The sequence below is a fragment of the Eptesicus fuscus genome, chromosome 15 (assembly GCF_027574615.1).
Source record: "Eptesicus fuscus isolate TK198812 chromosome 15, DD_ASM_mEF_20220401, whole genome shotgun sequence".
Lineage (NCBI taxonomy): Eukaryota > Metazoa > Chordata > Mammalia > Chiroptera > Vespertilionidae > Eptesicus > Eptesicus fuscus.
The window spans coordinates 68,743,590-68,766,611 of NC_072487.1; the positions used below are offsets into that span (position 1 = coordinate 68,743,590).

Consider the following 23,022-nt stretch of genomic DNA (forward strand, 5'->3'; position numbering starts at 1 on the left):
TTACCACGCTCAGAGTGTACACAGGAGGTCCAATACCACAAACTGGAAGTAGGAAATTATAAGAAACAGTTTCTAATTCAAAGGAGTTTTTCTCCAGTGGGTTTTGAATTTTCCAGAATGACATTTTTAATACTACCCTGTCATAACTGAAGTTACCATTTCCCTCAATATCAGGCTAAAGATAATCAGACTTGCATTTGTATCCAGCTTTGCTCTGAACTAGCTCTGAGACCTTGAGCAAGATAGACCCTTCTATGAGTCTGTTCTCTCACTGAATAGTAGATTAATTTAGGGTCCTGTCCAATGGGAGGGACTATGTCTTATTTGCCTCTGTGTCCTAGTGCTTAGCACATGAACTGATCCTCAATAATATAATCAGTCATTGTGTAATGATTAATGAGTAAGATGGTATTAATCTTCTCGGGCTGCTATAACAAAGTACTATAGAATGTGTGGCTTAAACAGCAGAATTTATTTTCTTACGATTCTGGAGATAGACATTCAAGATCAAGGTGCCATGAGGTTTGCTTTCTGGTGAAGTCTTTCTTTCTGGCTTGTGGATGACCATCCTCTCACTATGTCCTCACGTGAACTCTTCTCTTTGCATGGAAAGAGAGAGGGAAGGGGGTGAGAGGTGAGAAGAGGAGAGGACAGGATAGGGACTAAGATGAGATAGGAACAAAGTACATTACTCATCCTATTGTGAAAACAGCCTGTAAAATTTTAAATTCAGGTCTCATGTCCTTAAAAGATGTTCTGGCATTGATCAAGTTGTTAGTATTACTTGTATTGTGGGACAGTTTACATTTAAGTGAGACCTGGGTACAAAATATGATGAAGACCTTCCTTCATTATCAAATGAAGGGTGGTCACAGTAGTTATATTAATATATGTAATTATTATATGAATATTAATACAATATATTCTAATCCTTAACCAATTGAAGAGATTTTCAGTCACAAATAATCTTTGATAGGGTTTAAGATAGGTCCACATTTTACTAAAAGCCATTCAAACACTAGTGGCACTTATTAATAAAATATGGTATTTTATTCTGAGTATTGAGTGCTTAGCAAGTGCTAAGTTCTTTGCATGCATTATCTCATGTATTGTTTAGAGTAGTGAGGAGCATCATTATGGAAGAATATCAGAGATAAACCTGCGATAACCTGTGTAGGATTTACGCCTCAGGGCTCGGTGCAAGCGTAAAGAATTGAGTGAATTCAGACACAGGTTGGAAAGCTGTAAGGCGAATAAAGGTGAAAGGTTCAGGACTCAAGTTAGGGAAGAGGTGACTGGGTTCTTGTCAGATTCTGGCAACATGGATCATGGTGGTCTTGATAGACTTAAGGACAGGACTGAGCCTCCCAACTTGATCACATGTATCAACCAAATGTTCCATGTCATAGTGGAGTAGATCTGGCCCACTGTATCCAATAGGAAGATGCTCTCAGGGACAGTCATCACGAGAAGCTGCGCTGTCAGCATTACCAGAGGTGACACTAGGCAACTTCACTGTATCACCTCCTGATATAGAGGCTTCCTTTAAGTATCATGAAAGGTAAGGCACAGAAAAAGAAACATAAGACAACTTCTATTTAAAATTCGTGAATTGAAATAGGGATAGAAAGATTATAAGAATTCCTATTTTTCACTCCTCTATTAAAATAATAGCCTAGTCTAATTTCATGCCAGGATAAATCTGACTTTATAGAAATTTTAGATTCTGATGTCCCAGATATAACCCACTGTAAGTCTTCTTACTAACCTGTGAATTATAGTTTAAAATGTAGAATAAAGTAGGAAAGTAAACAAATGTCAATTCCTCTCAAGTGATTCTTTTACTAGACTATATACTTACACATAATTGAAAAGGGACAAATGTGATTATTTTCTCCTTTGATATTATGCCAATATACTTTATCTATCTACCTATCTATAAATGTCTACACATAGACACATTCATATACATTTATATACTAAAATACATACTAACTCAAAAGCAGATCTCGTAAGCTCCTGCCCTTAAGGGTATCAGGTACTGCTCTGGTATCCAAGGAGTTGCTATGAAGGAGGTGAGGGAGGCAGTAGGTAGGAACAAACAAAACAAAATAAACCATTTCTAATGGCAACCTTTCCAATGCAGCAAAAATGAGCCAAGTTAAACTATTTGGAAAACCATGAGCTTTGGACAAAATAAACCCTTTGTATTTGTATCTCAGAACACTAGCCTCTCATAGGGTAACTTGGGCTCTGAAATTCTCCTAATGCAGAAAAACATGAGCAACTCAGAATCATTTAGAGAGACTCTGGTTTCAGCTTATCTTCTGAGCCCCACATTTTCCTGGGGCCCTTAATTCCACGTTCTATGAACTACGTTTTATGCTGGTGGAGGAGCTATTCATTTTACCATCTACACTCCTCCACATGCCATCCTCAGCAAATCATTGCGGAAAAGTTTTAAGTTTCCTGTTGTCCTGTGAATCCTGGAGCCACTATCCACCTTCTACAAGATAGACTTCTCACATGAGTAGCAACAACTAGAGGTTGCTGGTGCAGAGCAGATATAGAAATATGTCTCCAAAAACTCATTTTCTCTACATTCTCATAGAATCCCATACTTTCTTCCATTAGCCTTAGTTGACCCATTTTCTACTGTGGGTCTCCTAATCATCCCCTTCCTAATAGAGATGAACTCCCCTTGTAAACATTTCTGTGTCCAGTGGGAAGAATTTAGCTGGCCAATTATCACGAGCATTTAAGTCCACAGGGTTATCTTAGTTCTTTCCGAGCCCAAATGACTAGCTTGTTGTTCTGCTTTAGATTTTAGTCATTTGCAGAATTTTAGGGTATGAGTGTGCTCAGTTGATCACTTCTAGGCACCCAGACAAAATGAAACAGGCTTAGAAAAGCTGGGCTGGAATTCAAAACCCCATTGTTTCATTCCAATGGGCATCAGTCTTTGTCTCAATGTGTCCATGTCTTAGATAGCTCTCCCCTTAAACTCCCCTGAAATGATTTTACAGCTTGATTTTTTTAAATGCCACTGTCATGTTTTAAATATATTTTTATTGATTTCAGAGAAGAAGGGAGAGGGAGAAAGAGCTAGAAACATCAATGATGAGAGAAAATCATTGATCCTCTGCCTCCTGCACACCCGACACTAGGAATCGAGCCTGCAACCTGGGCATGTGCCCCTACCGGAAATCGAACCGTGACCTCCTGGTTCATAGGTCGACACTCAACCACTTAGCCGTGCTGGCCGCGCACCACTGCCATTTTTAAGGTCTCTTATTTGCCATGTGCTTTGCCTGTCATTTCTTGTTTGAGCATTGCAATCTTACAAATTAGGTATCAGTGTCTCTGTTTTACAGGTGAGGGTCAAGCAACTTCTCCAGAAGCTCAGTGAGCAAAGGATGAAGCTCAGTGAGCAAAGGATAAAGCCAGCAGTCAACCCCAAGTCCACTATATCCCATTGCCTTTCTTCCCTAGATTGTCTTTTTGGCAAGAAGGAGAAGGACATTTTCTGAACTCCGAAAACCCTCTTGCCTTAACTCTGGGCTTTAGAAAACCTATATGTACCTAGTCATAAGAAGTGTCCCCCATCCACCCCACTCTACCCAGCTCAGCAACCTGTCAAAGGCTATTACAGTATTTGAGTGGAAAGCCATGAGGTCTCCAACCTACGTCGTTTCCAACATCCCATTTTCACTGTTCAGTGGAGAACAGCTGCTACAATCAGCTGAGGCTGGCGAGTTGCCCTTACAATCCAACTCCATAATGCATTAGAGGTGCCCAAAATGTCTTGGCCCAGTCACCTGGACAGAGAGCTTTCCAGAAGAGAGCCAATTTGCCCTGTTCGATAAGCAGGGATATGAGTCAAAGAGCTCTTACCATATCCAAAATAATTTAGCTTCCAGTTTCCCAAAAAACTGACATCATACAAATCCCAAGGGACGTAATTACACTTGAAGGAATCCCTGCACTGAGAAAGCACAAAGGTCAGCAGCAAACTTGATTCAGGAGCCTACATGTTTCTAGATCTCAATTAATTTTCCTAAAATGTGGGTTCTCCCTATGGCCCAAATAACTATGTGTCATGTTGTTTTTTACTTTTAACTCCTTCCAGTAGATTGAGGCTGGGTAACTAATATTCTTTTTGGCAAATGATGCCTTTGGAAGCACAAAATGGCTTCTGACGAAAAGTCTGTGTGAGGTCCCATCAGAGGAAAAATGCACCTACTTTCCAAGTCACAGATTTTAGAGATAGAAAAGATAGGACTTTTAATGTCTCCTTAATAAGATACTCATGTTGGGGCTGGAGTATACATAATCTTCAGTGGCCCTCAGAAAAAGATTAGAGATGTAGTATAATCTTCCTGTGGGGTAATGTTTTTATAATCCAGAGAGTCATGGAAATATAAATCTATGCATGTAACACCCATTTATTTGTAATTCATCACCCACTAAGCCAAACATCTACATTAAGTGGAACTGCTTCCAGGAAAAAAAAATCCTCAAGACTAAGAGTCTGTAAAAAAAACCAACAAAAAACACTGATTTTAGCTTTTTAGGGAGAGTCTCAAGATGGCATGGCAGTGTTTATTATGTATTTCTCCCTATGTAGAATAGTCTCCCCAACTCATCACCTATCAAGACCTAAATTAGGCCTCCCTGCTATAGACATCTTCCCTGAATACCTCCCCATCTGCAGAGCTCCTTCCAGGGTTTTTGCTTTTTTGGGCTTTTTTGTAAAATAGTCAATACATAGTGACATATTGTTTCGCAAATCATTTCATATGTCAGTGATACTATAAGCCTCTTGAGAGCGGAGAAAGGGGGAAAGCACTGAAGGCAAGTGGAGTTCCAGTTTCTCACTGGCTTTCCATGTGACTTTTGTTCTTATTTATAAAAAGATTATTTGGTCTCCAAGGCCCCATACAACTTTAATACTCACTGGTTTTCTGATGTGCTATGATCATACTGGTCACTTCCTCAGCTCCCCTTATCCACTGTATAAAAAGCATACGTTCATTAGACTTAATCATCACCATAAAAGCATTGATACTGTCTATGACTTTCTTACTCAAACACCTAACACGGTGTGACACAAAATAAGAGCTCAGAAGACATTCCATCAAATGAGTGAATGCATACTTTGTAAGTTAATTGACATTTATAAGCACATAAAATATTTCAAGATTGCCATATGCAGTCTTTACAACACAAGCAATGTACACACAGTAATTCCAGTTTAATTAAGAAAGACGATGAGGTTCGGAGACAATCTGTGATTTGTTCAAGATGCTACAGCTGCATTGTGGTATGGCTAATGGGCAAGCTAGTCTGTCTGGCTCCTATTGTACTTTCTGCTACAAGAACTCTAGTCTTTAGGCTTCTCTGAGAATCAATGCACACACCATGCTGCTATATTCTATGCTACTGTAAGGAGAGGGATTATTTATGCTGATCTGATGTGATGGCAACAGTACACAGCCCTAATTGGAGGAACAAAGAATTAGGGGAGAGGTTGGGTTTCCCACCAAACCCTCCACAGGCAAATCGGCTAGCAGAATGAAGTTGCAAAAGGAGCTGGGAAAAAGCATGCATGATGAGAGGGTGCTTCTTTAGGGTTGTGATCAGGAAGGCCCGAGGCTCCTGCTGCAGCTGCCAGGCCTGCAGATTAAGCTTTTCTTTCTTTCTTCAAAAGCAAGAATGCTGAGACCTTAACGTTGTTTCATTTTAAATGCTATAAGCCTTTCAGGAAACAGCTTTCTCTGGGAACCTGCTCATCACAGAAAGCCCCTTGAAGAAGTGCCAAAATGTAGTTAGCAGGGAGGGCGGAGGGGAGGGGGAAATGTGCGGTTGATTCAGTGCAGCCATTTGATGGTGAAAGTGCCTTTATGGAGGGAGCAGAGACGAGCTGGGCACCTTCTTAGCCATGCAGAGCACACAGACTCCTGGGAAAGGAGCTCTCATTTGGGTGAAAGGTGGCTGGAAACAGAGATTCCTGAAACCCTGAGGATATTGAACACTGATAGCTCTCACACACTGAGGACTCCAAGTGCTGGGCTTAGAGCTCTCTATCATATTTAATCTCATTGTCACCTGTGGATAAATGTGATTACTTTTATAAAGGAAAAATAGACTCTCGGAGAATAAAAAAGATTGGCAAATTGCACACAGGTAGGCCTGGCTCAGGCCCCCAGTCTGACAGATTTCACATTACACTGTCTCACCTTTCAGTGTCCACCTAAATTTTGGTTAAAACAGAAGTAGTACCCAGATGGAATAAGTGGAGGAGCATGTTCATGAACTAGGATGTATATATGACAACCATGAAGTTATTCCCTTTTAATAGTGAAGAAGGACCTTGCCATCCATCCCCATGTGTTAGAGCTTATAACACATCAACATGGAAGGTGCCACTTCTTTCTGAGCATCATCTATGTATGTCTGCATCAGGACTGAAAACCTCACTGAGAACCATCTCTGAATAGTTCCTTGAGAAAAAAAAGGCGGGGAGGGTATGGGGCTGTTAGTGGAAAAGTGAGGAACTTAGGCTTTTCAATTAGACAATTCTAGCTGTGCATCCTGGGCCTGACAAGTATTGGTTCTGTGGCTATGGACAAGTGGCAGAACTTTTCAGAATCTTGATTTCCTCATCTGTGAAATGGGTCTAAGAAGTATTTACGTTGAGGGCCACTGTGAGGTCAGAAAATATTCTGAAACCATGGCTAAACAGAGTGAGCATTGCAAAAGAATCCCTGTGATCATTAGTGGGTTTTGTGGTTATTGTTACTGATGAAACTGATATTATTTTTTGTATGGTTTTTGTAATTATTACTATTTTTGTAATTATTAAATAGTAATTATTACTATTATTTCTATTTGGGGAGAGAAAAAACATAGACACACTGGCATGGGTTGATTCCTCATACTAAATAATAATTGATGACTTAATTTAGAGCCATAACAATAATCAAAACAATAATGTGTAATGGTTACTGGGTGATTTCTGTATGCCAGACATGTTTCTAAGTTTTTCCCCATGTTTTACATCAGATAATCCTCACAGCAACACTATTTGATCATAAACAAAACGTGAGTCACTTAGAAGGTGAGTAAACTGAAGCATAGAAAAGTTAAGCAATGTCACGGAGAGACGGAGAGTTTTGTGCTGGGATTCAAACCCAGGAAGTCTGATTTATGCAATTTTCCTAGGAACAACTACAGACGAGAATTATCTACATCATGTATTTGCCAACTAGGGTTTGCTGGTCTCTAGGGTCCATTAAATGTGGTGATAAATAATCTATGGGAGTTGGGCTCCATGGTTTCCATAACTACTTCAGCAGGTATTGCTCTGGTGCTTTTAATATGTAGAATTTTCACAAAACATCTCACTTAAAAGATTTTGCAGCTGACAAGCATTAAATAAACTGGTCTATAAAGAGTGTCCTTCACGGGGTTAGAAGTTCATGGGGTTCTGGCACAGATGGGACAGAGGGAGGACCCCAGAGTGATGGGGAACAACCACATTTAATAAAATGTTGGTGTTCACATGATTTGTATAAGGTCTGGTCCCATTCATATTGCTACTAATAGGTGATTCTTCTCCATTGGGTAGGAATACAGAATAACTCATTTATACAGCCTCCACCCCCTCAGCTGGACACTAAGAGGCCTGAGAGTTTCAGCACTCCCTTTCTGAACAGCTGCCCTACAGCTAAGTTCCTGGAGGCCTACACCTAATGGATGAAAAGATGTTTGGTTGGCAGGCCTTGCTGGTGAAGCCAGTTGATATGAGTTAGAATGATTCATAAATATGTATTATTCTCTTAATACACACATAATTTAATAATACTTTTAGATGTAATTTCCCACCAAAATATCCAATGTTTTTTAAAAAAAGAGAGAAAGAATAGGGTGAATTCTGAGGAAGAAAATGTCTTTAAAGGAATGGAGGGATATCCCTAAAGCAATAAATCTCAAAAGTTTTTTGCTTACCCAGCCAGTGTAGCTCAGCGGTTGAGCATCAACCCATGAACCACAAGGACATGATTCCATTCCCGGTCTGGGCACATGCCCAGGTTGCAAGCTTGATCCCCAGTAGAGGGCGTACAGGAGGCATCTGATTGATGCTTCTCATCCTTTCAGCTTTCCTATAATTGGAGCTTTTACCCTGGTGGAGCATTCCCACTCACCTGATACTGCTAAGGCCCTTCATCAAATGCCACAGTAGGTCTTTCTAAACTTTGCCCAGGAGCTTTCTTTGACTCATCACTAGCTGGCTCATGGTTCAGGCACACAGTCTGGAGGTGCCTCTGGAGTTAACATCTTGGACTAACTTTCAACTGATGAGGAAAGGAGTTACTGGATGCATGCTGCAGACACCTGTCTACAGGTGAACAATTCTGAAAGACATTCTGCACACTCCTCAGAGGCCCTCACATTAGCTATTTTACCTTGCTGTCTCCCTTCTCAAGACAAGAGGCCCAGCTTTAAAACAGACACTCCTGAATCCCTTTCAGTTATGGGCAAACCAGGATGGTTGGTTACCCTGAGATCCCCTTCCAAATACTCTCACACAAGTCATTGTTTTGGCCTCTGCTTTTGGGTAGACCTCAATTAGGATATATGAGTAATGTTGTAAACAACGTCCTATTGTTAGAATCACCAGAAGTGGAATCAGTTGAAATCTCGGTCATTTTATAGCTATGTCACCATGGGCAAGTTACCTTGCTTCTCTAAACCTCAATTTCCTTTTCTGGAAAATAAGGAGTAAACATACCAACCTTTCTAGATACAACTATCCATTCATCCCTTTCCACATTATTATTAACTGAGCACATAGCTGCCCAGAATAACTACTATATTTCTGAGCATGCTCTACAACTAGGTGTGGCCATGTGACTAACTTCTGGACACGATATAATAAAAAATATTGTGATGTAGCTTCCAGAAAGCTTTCTTAGGACACCGTTAGTGTATTCCCAGGACCCTATTCATCCCTTCCTCCTTGCTGCTGACGAGAAAGCGGAACTAGAGTAGCCAAATTTGGGCTATGACTTGGTATGGGGCATGGAAATGGAGAAGCAGCAAACCAGAAAAAAGCCCAGATACTTGAGACCCCTTTGGACCAGAGTCACCATTACACCCCTGAACTTCAGACTTGTACATGAGAGAAAAACAAATTTGTATCTTGTTCCTATCACTATTGTTCGTGAATGGGAAAGTGCAACTATTATTCTTAGCCTAATGTAATCTTAGTTGAAAACTGATTTTTTTGTGTGATAATGAAAAGATATTTAACATGTAAACCATTTAGTATGCTATATAGCCATATCTTGCATTTGTTATTGTTTTCAGTTATAATGGTGAGAGTGATGAGGTAGGGTAGTGAAGTATACTGAGGATACTCAACTGAGAGCACTTTTCCATTGTCTTCCTTTCCCAAATCTGCCCCAGGCTAGTCTGACAATCTCCCAGATACATCAGACCACTCACAGCTCATAATTCCTCAAATGTACGACAAACACCTGTTCTTCAGGTATTTGCAATTATCTCTGTCCAGACTATCCTTTCTCATCTTCTCCACCTGGTGACTCTGATTCAGTTTCATGACTCTGCCAACCTGTGCTCCCCGGAAGACCTAATGATTGATATCTGTGCTCACACACACACACACACACACACACACACACACACACACACACCACATCAGCTCTTCCTCCTCTAGAGTGTCCACTGCAGTGGTTTCCCATTAGCTATAAGCATTCTTTTGCCTGGAATTATTTTCTTTCAACACAGCTCTCCTCACTTTCTGGACATCACCGCAACTTCTGTCCATCTTCTCTGCTTCATCAGAATTCAATTTCTTAGTAGGATGTGCATCTTGCAAGGATGGACCTAGTCCTAACGTGACTCATACTGGAAAATGTGATGAACCATGATAATATTGTGGTATTGTGTTCTGTTGTTATCAGTGGAGAGAGCTCCTTGTCCCCACCTGTTGCTCGTGGGAGTGAGTTTCTTGTGATACCCCAAGAAAACGAATTTTCTGACACTCACATGGGAGAACAAGTAATTTTTATTTGGGTGGAATTACATCCCTGAGTTTTCAAGGTTCCATTTCCCTTTGTCCCGCCAATGAAAAAGTATAGCTGTGGTCTTAATATGGCTAAAGTTAAAGTGTTCAGAGTTTTCTCTCCATGTTAGGGCATAGTTTAATCCAGCATCAGGCTAGCTTAGCTTATGTTCCAAGCTGCAGTCCATCAGTTCATTGTGCATGGGCTCCGCATGGCCACATGGCCATGTATGGAACACATAAATGCAGGAAAGCAGGAGCAAAACCAAAGGAACCAGGGATCCAAGAGAAAGAGCAAACTCTTTTGTTTGGGGGATTATGTAGTGGCCCAAATTTTTGTGGGCTTGTAGGGCCCTGCTTATTCTGGCCAATGATCTCTCTTCCCAGGTCTGACTGACAGGCACCTTTTTGGTCACCCCAACTTCAGTGTGCATATGTTTATCTCCCCTTTGCCCAGTCCTTTCCCCCCTTGTTCTGCAGGAAATGGGCAGGTGGTTACTTGGGGAGTGTGAAATTGCAGCTTCCTGGTGAAGCTGCCCAAATGGCCATGCTTATAATGGCTGGCCTCCCCTTTGCTCTTTTTCTATTATTAAACACTAGCTGCTTACAATGGTATCAGTATTTCTTTGAAAACAGTGTGACCTCCAAAACCTAATGACCAGTAACTCTGAGCACTTAATGGGATGTTCTGAAATGACCACAATTCTGGAAATGCCACCTATTCAAAGGATTGCTTTTGGAATTAAACCAAGTAGAGGAAGACAAGTGGCTCTGAACTGGTTTTTACTCACACCACTTCTGAAAACAAATTCATATTGTTTTTCCCAACACCAATTTGCCAACTCTTGAACACCAGTTGGGTGTCCTACAATTCAATTCAATTCTGACATTATCTTCCTGGAGTTACTATCAGATCTCATAACTTAAAGACTCAGTCTCATAAGCTTGTCCCAAATTCAGACAGATATCAGTCCCAAGTCCCAAGTTGTCACCAGCACTCCGACCTACCAGCTATAAATTCAGGTTTCCATAACCAACCCCTTCCTCAGGTTTGATAATTGGCTAGAATGAGTCACGGAACTCAAGAAAGCATTTTACTTACTATAACTGGTTTATTACAAAGCATATAACTCAGGAACAGCCAAATGGAAGAGTTGCACAGGGCCAAGTATGCGTGTGGCGGGGAAAGGAAGGTGCAAGAAGGTTCCATGCCCTCCCCACATACACCATCCTCCCAGCTCCTTGTGTGTTCACCTACCCAGAAGCTGAGGTTCCATTACATAGGCATGGTTAATTAAGTCATTGACCATTGGTGATTAACTCAATCTCCCTCTGCCATCCCCAGAGGTTGGGAGTGGGGCTGAAAGTTCCAACCTGCAATTATGGTTTGGTTTTTCTGGAGACCAGCCCCCACACTGAAGCTATGCAGGGGCCCCCAGCTATCAGTCATCCCATTAGCATAAAAAGACATTCTTATCACTCCAGAGATTTCAAGAGTTTTAGAACCTGTGTACCAGGAACCCAAGGACAAAGACCAAATATATATTTCATATTTATTATAGTGGCTTTCTTCCCCGTATTAGTTAACTAGTATAAATTACTTCAGAACAGTGAAGATTCTGCTCAAGGACAAATGGGCAGTAAAATTCAGAGCTAAATTTACAGCCAGAGCTTTCTGATGCCAATGAAAATACCACATCACAAGTCTGCCTGCAAGGCAACTCACATCATCATTACATAATAATAATAATAATGTTAATGATAAGAATGACAACCAGAGATAATATTTATTGAACATGCATTCGATGCCAGAAAAGATGTGAAGTGTTTCATAATGATTATTTCATTTTGTTCTCACTTTACATATGTATATATGACATGAACTCTCTCTCCCCATTTTATAGATAAAGAAACAGATCTGAACATTTCAGTGACTTGAGTAAATTAACAAAACAAGTAGTAAAGGAGAAACTTGAGCTCAGGTTGATATGGCAGCAAAGCCAAACTTCTCACCACTTTATCAGAATGCATTTCACTGGATATAATGTCCAATTCAAATTTAGCTTTTATTTTCAACCTCCTCCAGGAAGAATTAACTGCTTCCTCTTCTGTGCCTTCATAGTACTGGGAACAACCCCCCACTCCATTAGACTACACACCATGTTGTGATACAATTATTAGCATAAATACCTCTCTGCTCTATTTTTCTGAGTGCCTATTGAATCACATGGTGCATTATTTATCTGTGTATGTTCAGGGCCTGGTAGAATGGCTTATACAAAATAGTCTTTTATTCAACTTAGCAAATAATAATGGGCACATAATAAATACTTCTTTAGTTGAAATGGGTCTTGGTCTCTCCACCTGTAAAATGGGGACTATTGTCTCTTGTAAATAGAGACAATTCTCATTCTCTAATGCCAAGAAATGCTCAAGGTTTCATGAGCCAATACATTTGTGCAACTGGCAAGGAATATCTTGGGAAAATGCTACCCTATTATTAGAAGGCACTATTGAAAAGGGACCAAAAGAGAAAATTCCTACTGTCCTAACATGATCCAGCTGCAAGAGACAAGCTGTCATTAAACCAGCAGAAAGTTACTGCCTCTAGACTCAAAACTAGCCAAATTGGCCCAAAGGCACGGGGTACAGTCTTGGTTGCATATCTCTATTAAACTATAGCCACACTGTGCAAATACACACTATCCCTGTGTGGTTGGAAGCTGCTTGTGTCTCATCACCAGGTATGCAATCAGCGTCTGCAGGGCAGATTGCCAAGATGGCCATCTGTGTTGTGCTTGGTTGCTAGGGCACAGGCAGGGAGCTATGTAGTGTCTTGCTTTCACCCCAGCCACAAAGGCCTGGAGCAGTGACAAAGGCTGCTCAAAGTGCTGGAGCTCCAAGAATATGTACATATTTGGCTTAATGCACGGAATTTCTATTGAAGGCCAGCTCAGAAGACTGGGATCTTTGTCTAAGCTCTGCTGCTGGGGAACCCCAAGTTAGACATGTACTTCTCTGAGTTCTTTCTTATAAATGGGAAGGACCCAAAGCTCAGTGTTTCCCAGAGAGGGTCTGTGTACCTCTGGCGTAGCACGGTGGCAAACTTGTAAACAATGCAACAGCTGTGAATTATTATAATGTGCACTAGAAAATAATTACCATATCAAATACTCGACATCACAGAAGTAATTGAGCAGAATGAATGTGAAGTAAATAGTTCAGTCTCTTAAAAAGAATCAACCTTAGAAACTATGAATACTGGTAGAGGGAGTGTGCGGATACAACAGAAACTGTGCAAGTGGAACACACAAGCTAGAGTTAGATGTGTTGGATAAGTTAGATTGGACATTCTAGCATTTGTCTCTGTGATTCTATCACCAGTGGCTGATTGGGAAAATTTTCAGGACAATGCAGACAAAAGTAAATTTATTCTGAAGAATGACTCCATTGATATAAGCCAAGTCTATCAAAACGAACATTTTATAACACCTCTGAGACATTATACATTAGGCAAGGCATTATAGATATGAAGATGAAGGAGACAGGGTCTTGGCAGAGTCTAATCAGGGACACACCTGGGAAAACAAAAATATTTAATTTTGTTTGATGTTTATAATAATGTGAAGTAACCTGGGAGCCAGAGAGAGAACACCAACTCTCCTTGGGAGAGAGGACTACCCACAGAAGTCTTCACAGGGGAGGTGAGCATTGAGCTAAGTCTTGAAGCCTGGGTAAACATTTTCTGAGCATGAGGAGAAAGAAAAATCCAGGCAGAAGGAAAAGCATGTGAAAAAGTGCTGAATGGCAAATCGAATAGGAAAACGATTTTTTCTTACTCCGTATTTCATGGGTAAACAAGAGCAGCCATGTGCCTATTTTGTGCACTTCATACGTGAGAGAACCAGGAGTTGGAATTATACCCAATTCCACACCCACCTACTTTCTACTATATCATATCATACTCGCCATTCATGTCTAAGACCTCACCAAAGTATAACTATTAGTGGTATTTCCAGCTTATTCATTCTTAACCAACCAAGTGTTTAATCCTCACCTGAGGATATTTTTCCATTGATTTTTAGAGAGAGTGGAAGAGAGAGGGGAAAGACACAGAGAAATATTGATGTGAGAGAAACACAGTAATTGGTTGCCTCCTGCATGTGCCCCTACCAGGGCCCCGGACAGGGAGGAGACTGCAACTGAGGTACATGCCTTTGACCAGAATGGAACCTGGGACCCTACAGTCCACAGGGCGATGCTCTATCCACTGAGCGAAACTGGCTAGACCGAGATCAGCTTCTTTAAAATTAGTATCCCCAATACAAGAAATTTCTGAACTTCACATTACTCTTCATTTTAAAAATATTCTCTGTAGAATTATTCCCCAAGACACGTTGCATGAGTTATTTTAGGCAAAAAACAAAAACAAAACAGAAAGTTTCAGAAAAACTCACCCAGGTTCTTCTTCCAGTTTGTACACAAATGCATTTCTCAGAAGCAAGGCTAGTGGAAAGATTTCATTCCTGGGGAAATTTTCATTAGACACAAGGCAGGAAAGACGCTGAGCTATGGCATTGATTAATGAGGCCCTGACATTTGGGGATTCACAGTTGAGGAATGTTCCAGGAGACCTTCACTCTAGCGAGGACACTTAATCCAATCAAGTCAGAGAAACAGGACCTCCACAATTCCTTCTACTGTTTCAAGTTTTAATTTGATCAACCAGGGCACAAATTCTCTACATTCAACTTTTAAAACAACAGGGCTGATTGGAAATGAATATGAATGGCTATGGATTCTTTTTCCTTTTTTTCCTATTCAAACACCAGCAGCTACTCTAAGTCAAACCAGATATGGCTACTGGCTTCAGGCAGGTGCACTTCCCCTGAGGGAATGGGAAGGAAATCGCAAGGAAGCCAAATATAAAAAACGTTGGCCTACAGGTATGAAAGAGCTGAGGAGGAAAATAGAAGTTGAGAATCTTCCCATAAAAAAAAAGTTCTACAACAGATGACTGCCTAATGGCAGGTTTTGGTGAAAGTAGTGAAAAAATTAGGAATTTTGGAGTGAATGAGAGGATTTTAATTCCACTGTGTCCTTTATCAACTATGTGACCTTGGAGATCTCTCCTGTCCCACTTTTCTCATATGCAAAATAGGGCTCATAGTATGTGCCATAAAAATTGCTGTGAGGATCATGGTACAAGTTTTAAGAGTACTTGGCATCAAGAAGAGACATAGTATGTGCTGAATAAATGGGAGATCTCTATGCTCAGTTTCATTTAATTGGCATGACATTTCATTGTCTGGTAAAGGTTAGGCTGTTGAATAGTCTCCATCAATGTTTGTTTGTGTGTGTGGTTGTTGTTTTTTTGGTTTGGTTTTATTTAATGTATATCATTAAATTTTCTATCTCCACAGTGCTGATATATTAAAAATCATTGGTTTTTAGTATATTTATCCTGTGAACATTTAGCCAACTTTCTAAGTTATTTTATCTGCGTTAACATTATTTTTGCTGCCCGGCGATCTGAAAGCAGTGGCGGGAGCCGGTCCGCTTCCTCCCCGTTCCCCCGGGAGCTGCACCCCGCCTACCCGGTGACCTGGCTGGGAGAGGCTCCCAGGCGTCCGGACCCCACCGCGAAGGTGTGCGTTGCGTGGCCCGCGGGAGCAGGTGCGGCGCCTGAGCGTCCCGGGCGCCCACTTCGGCGGACGATGCCCCTCGTCAACCAGCGGGTCCCCGACGAGAGTGGCTACAGCCTGGTGGCCAGCCTCGACAACGTGAGGAATCTCTCCACCGTCCTGAAGGCCATCCACTTCCGGGATCACGCCACCTGTTTCGCTACTAAAAATGGAATCAAGGTGACGGTGGAAAATGCAAAGTGTGTGCAAGCAAATGCCTTTATCCAGGGACTTTAACTGCACTCCGAATGTGTTACCAAGGTTACGGTTGCCCCTTGATGCTGTTTCTGGAAGAAGGAGGAGTGGTGACAGTCTGTAAGATCAATACCCAGGAGCCTGAGGAAACGCTGGATTTTGATTTCTGCAGCACCAATGTGATTAATAAAATTATTCTGCAGTCAGAGGGGCTCCGTGAAGCGTTTTCCGAATTGGATATGACGAGTGAGGTCCTGCAGATCACCATGTCTCCTGACAAGCCGTATTTCAGGTTATCTACCTTTGGGAATGCAGGAAGCTCCCACCTTGACTATCCCAAAGATTCTGATTTGATGGAGTCCTTTAATTGTAATGAAACCCAAGTTAACAGATACAAGATTTCTTTACTGAAGCCCTCTACAAAGGCATTGGTCCTGTCGTGCAAGGTGTCTATTCGGACAGATAACCGAGGATTCCTCTCATTACAGTATATGATTAGGAATGAAGATGGACAGATATGTTTTGTGGAGTATTACTGCTGCCCTGATGAAGAAGTTCCTGATTCAGAATCTTAAGTATGACAATGCACTGTGACATTTTATGTCTATATTCATGATAGGTCTTGTTCTCATTCTTATGATTTCGTACGGAATCATAAGATTTCCCAAACGGAAGAGGCATGGAGGAGACTGGAGCAAGATCCCTGTGCCCTAAGTCACTGTTTGAACCTATGGGAGAAACCAAGATGGCGGCATAGGTTAAACACCTAACCTGCAGCCGGGCACAACAATTTCAAAAATACAACTAGAGGTCAGAACGGACATCGTCCAGAACCACAGGAGAGCTGGCGGACTGAAATGCCCACAGCTGGGGGGAAGGAGAAGGCCACGGGGACAGTCGCGGAAGCCGTAAAAGCCTGAGGTATGGAGAAACGGGCGGAGACACGAGCACACGCGCCTGCGGGGAGGATGGAACCGGAGAGGAGGGGGCGGCTGATGACCTGGCCGGAGTTCACTGGCAGGAAGGAGATAAAGGCTCCGGAGTGCGCTGAGCACCGGCTCCGATTGCACTGAACCCCATTCCGGGCGAAACCCTGGGAAACTCACTCACTTTCGCAACTCCGCCGCCCCCGCAGGCTGCCCGGCCCGGGACGCTGGGGACGCCGCCGCAGCGGCGGCGCCCGGAGCCCGGCGGCCTCCCAGCACCCGTCCCCGCCGCGCAGCCCCCGCGCGCCTGGTGCCGCAGCCCGCGCGCCCCGCACACCGGACGGAGGCCCGGGCGCCCTCTCCGTGCACCTCCCGGCGGCGCTAGACTTCAGTAGAGTTGACTGAATTTAAGGGATTAAGAAGTATAAATTGGGGGGACGCCGCGGCGGCGACGTCCGGAACACGGCGATGGCGGTGCCTGGAGCTCGGCGGCCGCCCAGCGCCCGTCCCAGCCGCGCGGCCCTCGCGCGCCTGGTTCCGCGGGACGCGCGCACCGCGCACCGGACGGAGGCCCGGGCGCCCTTTCCGTGCACCTCCCGGCGGCGCTAGACTTCAGTAAAGTTGACTGAAATGAAGGGATTAAGAAGTACAAATTGAGAAGTTTGAAAAAGATGGCGGCGGAGGTTAAAGGCTGTTCTGTTGCCTCGCACCCAGCGAAATCGGAGGGGATGAGGTGTGGAGGTGCGTGGGTCTGGCTGGTGGCGGGGGAAAGGGGCTTTTGTTCCAAACCTAAGGGAGATTAGCTCTCCATCACCCTGAAACCCATCTTCTGGCGAACCCCGGGAGACCCAGATGCCTGCGGGGAGAGGCGGGACTCTTGCAGAGGTGCGCCCAGCAATCAGTGTTTGCTGCGCTGAGGGGACTTAGATACATGGAAGGCAGAAGGACCAGACTCACAGCCATCGAGGCTCGTCGCACCATGGCCTGTTGGCGCCCTGAGACCCCGCCCCGCCCTGGGACCCGCCCCGCTCGTCTTGAAGATCTGCCCCGCAAGTCTTGCAGGCACACCTGCGCCCCAAGCAACGGCTTATGCATGTGGGTGGACTGCCCTCTGGCAGCGGACCAGATGATCTGCTGTTCTAGTCGGACTGCTCCAGGGCCACTCAGACAGGAGGAAGAAACTACAGTTTTTGCTGTAATCCTTGCTGAGTGCCTAAGGCAGTAGCTGATCTACACCCCATTGGAGACCCAGAAACGAGGGCATCTAGTGGTCTGTGGGAGATGACACCAGATTTCAACCACGTGCATAAGGGACACATTCAACGGGAATATTCAGTGAGCGCCAAAGCTTTGCTGCACCAAGACCCGGCCCATAAACGTGTCTCCTGCACAGCAACTCTTCCTTTATAGACAAAGAGAGCCCCCCCAGTGACACCAACAACAATCAAGACTTAACTATACAAAGGAGGACCAAGATGGAGGCATAGGGCGGAAGCCTGATTGTTGCCTACCACAACAACTTTGAGACTACGACAAGAGAGCAGAGCAGACACCATCCAAGACCACCATAGGGCTGGCTGAGTAGATGCTCTACAACTAGAATAAAAGAGGGGGATGTGGGATGATGCTGATGCCGGTGACCCAAAGACCACACTTTAAGAACTACAGCTCAGGCGACACAAAAGAACTATGGCTCAGGCGATACAACAGCGGCCTGGAACGTGCTCGGCGCAGTTCCCCCTGTGGTCTCCGGCTGAGGGGACGGCTCCACTGGCAGCCAAGCACGGACAGACGAGCCCCTATGAGACAAGGGGTGGGAGACTCCGCGCTTGCTGACCTCTGAGTCCGTCAAGAATCTCAACGCCCCGGAAGCGGCCAGGTGCGCATGCTCGGCGACCGGCCACCGATGCAGACCCAAGGGCCGACACAGCGACGCCAGACTGGCCCACCACCATGCACCGGGTGCACCGGAGCTTCGCCGAGCCGCCGCCCGACGAGTTCTGCAGCAGCCATACTGGAGCTCCGGAAGGATGGCCAGGGGAATTGCTGAGGGGGGATTGACCGGCAGGAATTGGGATCGGGAAGACGGGGCCCCGCTGAGACCCGGGTACGGGCGGGGTTGCGCGCCTCTGGGCTCGGGTGTGGTCACACGCCTCTGGGTATAAGTGAGGCCTCACGTCCCTGGGACTAGGTGAGGCCACATGCCCCTGGGTCCAGATGATGCTGGACTCCGGGTCCGGGTGAGGCCAAGTGCCCCTGGACCCGGATGACGCTGGATCCCGTGCCCGGGCGAGGCCAAGCGCCCCTGGGTCTGGGAGAGCCCACACACCCCTGGGTCCAGGCGAGACCATGTGACCCTGGATCCGGGTGAGGCCGCGTGCACCTAGGCCCGGGTGAGCCCAAGTGGCCCTGGGTCTGGGAGAGGCCAAGCGTCCCTGGGTCCGGGTGAGACCATGTGTCCCTGGATCCGGGTGAGGCCTCGGGCACCTAGGCCAAGGTGAGGCCACGTGCCCCTGGGTCTGGGAGAGGCCAAGCGTCCCTGGGTCCGGGCGAGACCATGCGTCCCTGGATCCGGATGAGGCCTCGTGCACCTAGGCCCGGGTGAGCCCAAGTGGCCCTGGGTCTGGGAGAGGCCAAGCATCCCTGGGTCCGGGTGAGACCATGTGTCCCTGGATCCGGGTGAGGCCTTGTGCACCTAGACCCGGGTGAGCCCAAGTGGCCCTGGGTCTGGGAGAGGCCAAGCGTCCCTGGGTCCGGGTGATACCATGTGTCCCTGGATCCGGATGAGGCCTCGTGCATCTAGGTCCGGGTGAGCCCAAGTGGCCCTGGGTCTGGGAGAGGCCAAGCGTCCCTGGGTCCAGGTGAGACCATGCGTCCCTGGATACGGATGAGGCCTCGTGCACCTAGGCCCGGGTGAGCCCAAGTAGCCCTGGGTCTGGGAGAGGCCAAGCGTCCCTGGGACCGGGTGAGACCATGTGTCCCTGGATCCGGGTGAGGCCTCGTGCACCTAGGCCCGGGTGAGCCCAAGTGGCCCTGGGTCTGGGAGAGGCCAAGCATCCCTGGGTCCGGGTGAGACCATGTGTCCCAGGATCCGGGTGAGGCCTCGTGCACCTAGGCCCGGGTGAGCCCAAGTGGCCCTGGGTCTGGGAGAGGCCAAGCATCCCTGGGTCCGGGTGAGACCATGTGTCCCTGGATCCGGGTGAGGCCTCGTGCATCTAGGTCCGGGTGAGCCCAAGTGGCCCTGGGTCTGGGAGAGGCCAAGCGTCCCTGGGTCCGGGTGAGACCATGTGTCCCTGGATCCGGGTGAGGCCTCGTGCACCTAGGCCCGGGTGAGCCCAAGTGGCCCTGGGTCTGGGAGAGGCCAAGCATCCCTGGGTCCGGGTGAGACCATGTGTCCCAGGATCCGGGTGAGGCCTCGTGCACCTAGGCCCGGGTGAGCCCAAGTGGCCCTGGGTCTGGGAGAGGCCAAGCGTCCCTGGGTCCGGGTGAGACCATGTGTCCCTGGATCCGGGTGAGGCCTCGTGCACCTAGGCCCGGGTGAGCCCAAGTGGCCCTGGGTCTGGGAGAGGCCAAGCGTCCCTGGGTCCGGGTGAGACCATGTGTCCCTGGATCCGGGTGAGGCCTCGTGCACCTAGGCCCGGGTGAGCCCAAGTGGCCCTGGGTCTGGGAGAGGCCAAGCGTCCCTGGGTCCGGGTGAGACCATGTGTCCCTGGATCCAGGTGAGGACTCGTGCACCTAGGCCCGGGTGAGCCCAAGTGGCCCTGGGTCTGGGAGAGGCCAAGCATCCCTGGGTCCGGGTGAGACCATGTGTCCCAGGATCCGGGTGAGGCCTCGTGCACCTAGGCCCGGGTGAGCCCAAGTGGCCCTGGGTCTGGGAGAGGCCAAGCGTCCATGGGTCCGGGTGAGACCATGCGTCCCTGGATCCGGATGAGGCCTCGTGCACCTAGGCCCGGGTGAGCCCAAGTGGCCCTGGGTCTGGGAGAGGCCAAGCGTCCCTGGGTCCGGGTGAGACCATGTGTCCCTGGATCCGGATGAGGCCTCGTACACCTAGGCCCGGGTGAGCCCAAGTGGCACTGGGTCTGGGAGAGGCCAAGCGTCCCTGGGTCCGGGTGAGACCATGTGTCCCAGGATCTGGGTGAAGCCTCGTGCACCTAGGCCCGGGTGAGCCCAAGTGGCCCTGGGTCGGGGAGAGGCCAAGCGTCCCTGGGTCCGGGTGAGACCATGTGTCCCTGGATCCGGGTGAGGCCTCGTGCACCTAGGCCCGGGTGAGCCCAAGTGGCCCTGGGTCTGGGAGAGGCCAAGCATCCCTGGGTCCGGGCGAGACCATGTGTCCCAGGATCCGGGTGAGGCCTCGTGCACCTAGGCCCAGGTGAGCCCAAGTGGCCCTGGGTCTGGGAGAGGCCAAGCATCCCTGGGTCCGGGTGAGACCATGTGTCCCAGGATCCGGGTGAGGCCTCGTGCACCTAGGCCCGGGTGAGCCCAAGTGGCCCTGGGTCTGGGAGAGGCCAAGCGTCCCTGGGTCCGGGTGAGACCATGTGTCCCTGGATCCGGGTGAGGCCTCGTGCACCTAGGCCCGGGTGAGCCCAAGTGGCCCTGGGTCTGGGAGAGGCCAAGCATCCCTGGGTCCGGGTGAGACCATGTGTCCCAGGATCCGGGTGAGGCCTCGTGCACCTAGGCCCGGGTGAGCCCAAGTGGCCCTGGGTCTGGGAGAGGCCAAGCGTCCCTGGGTCCGGGTGAGACCATGCGTCCCTGGATCCGGATGAGGCCTCGGGCACCTAGGCCCGGGTGAGCCCAAGTGGCCCTGGGTCTGGGAGTGGCCAAACGTTCCTGGGTCTGGGTGAGACCATGTGTCCCTGGATCCAGGTGAGGCCTTGTGCAACTAAGCCCGGGTGAGGCCACGTGCCCCTGGGTCTGGGAGAGGCCAAGCGTCCCTGGGTACGGGTGAAGCCAGATCCTGGGTCCGGGTGAGGCCGTGCGCCCCTGGATCCATCCGGGTGAGGCTGGGTCCCAGGCCCGGGTGAGACCATGCGCCCCTTGGGTATGGGTGAGGCCACGTGCCCCTTAGTCCGGGTGACGCCGTGCCCCTGGGTTCGGCCGAGACCAAACCAGAGGGAGTCGGACCTCCATTACCACCATTTGTCCACCATCCAGAGCTGAGGGGTCAGTGCTGACATGTACACATAAGGAACTACTGGACATCGAAATTGGGTCTCAAAAGAACTGTTGGTCCAGGGGGAAGCTCGCTACAGATTGATTCATTTGCCTGTCAGCATAAATATTATTGCTCGTCTCACATTCAGTTCTTATTAGTATATATCTAGTGACATTTGATCTCATTCATCTAGAGGAAATGATGAACAACATAGACTGAGCAACAAGAACAGAACCAGAATCAAGGAGGCATCGATCGGACTATCGGGCCTCAGAGGGAGGATAGGGGAGGGTAGAGGGAGGGTGGGGGGAGGGGGAGAGTTCAACCAAAGGACCTGTATGCATGCATATAAGCCTATCCAACGGTTAAGTTCAACAGGGGATTGGGGCATGCGTGGGGAGAGGGGTGGGATGGGAATGGGGGGATGAGGACAAATATGTGACACCTTAATCAATAAAGAAATTTAAAAAAATAAATAAAAAAAAAAAAACATTATTTTTGCTAATTATCTTGGAGTTTCCAGATATAAAATCCCATATTCTAAATAATGTTCATCTTATGTCTTTCCAGTACTTATCTCTTTTCTTCTCATTTTTTAAATTGCTTCATTGTTCTCTTGTTGGATTTTAATTAACTCAAATAAGACAGGTTAAGTTTTCTTTGGAATGAGACAAATGACATAGTGACTTGATTGGTGCTGTAGATTTTCATGGTGATAGTGAAAAAAGAGAGATTTCTATTGCACTTTTCCCAAAGATGCATCTGTCAGCAACATCAAAGCAAAACTGCACCAGAGCTGTGCCACTGGGTGAAGGCCAGTTCTGGAGCCATAGAAAGAAATCACAAAACAGAGATGCTGCAATTTGGAGCAGGGTTGGGCTTTGTCCCAGAGGGGGTTGTTTCATAATCTCATTGAGATGTGTATGTAGGTATATCTACCATCTTGGACTAGAGGTGTTAACAGCCTCAGGTGTT

The 23,022-nt window shown here is 46.7% G+C and overlaps 1 protein-coding gene and 1 long non-coding RNA gene across 3 annotated transcripts in view; one reads left to right on the plus strand and one right to left on the minus strand.

The window, feature by feature from the left end:
• Positions 1 to 517: 517 nt before the first annotated feature.
• LOC129151628 (uncharacterized) overlaps positions 518 to 23,022 on the minus strand; it is an 85,078-nt gene continuing 62,573 nt past the window's right edge. For both annotated transcript variants that reach the window (XR_008558265.1, XR_008558266.1), the window contains exon 3: positions 518 to 599. This is a non-coding gene — a long non-coding RNA (uncharacterized LOC129151628). The remainder of the gene's footprint in view (positions 600 to 23,022) is intronic.
• Positions 15,621 to 16,684, plus strand: LOC129151627 (cell cycle checkpoint protein RAD1-like). Its single transcript, XM_054727133.1, is given in 2 exon segments — positions 15,621 to 15,994; positions 15,997 to 16,684. Coding segments are annotated over 2 exon segments (735 nt in total). The 5' UTR covers positions 15,621 to 15,807; the 3' UTR covers positions 16,545 to 16,684.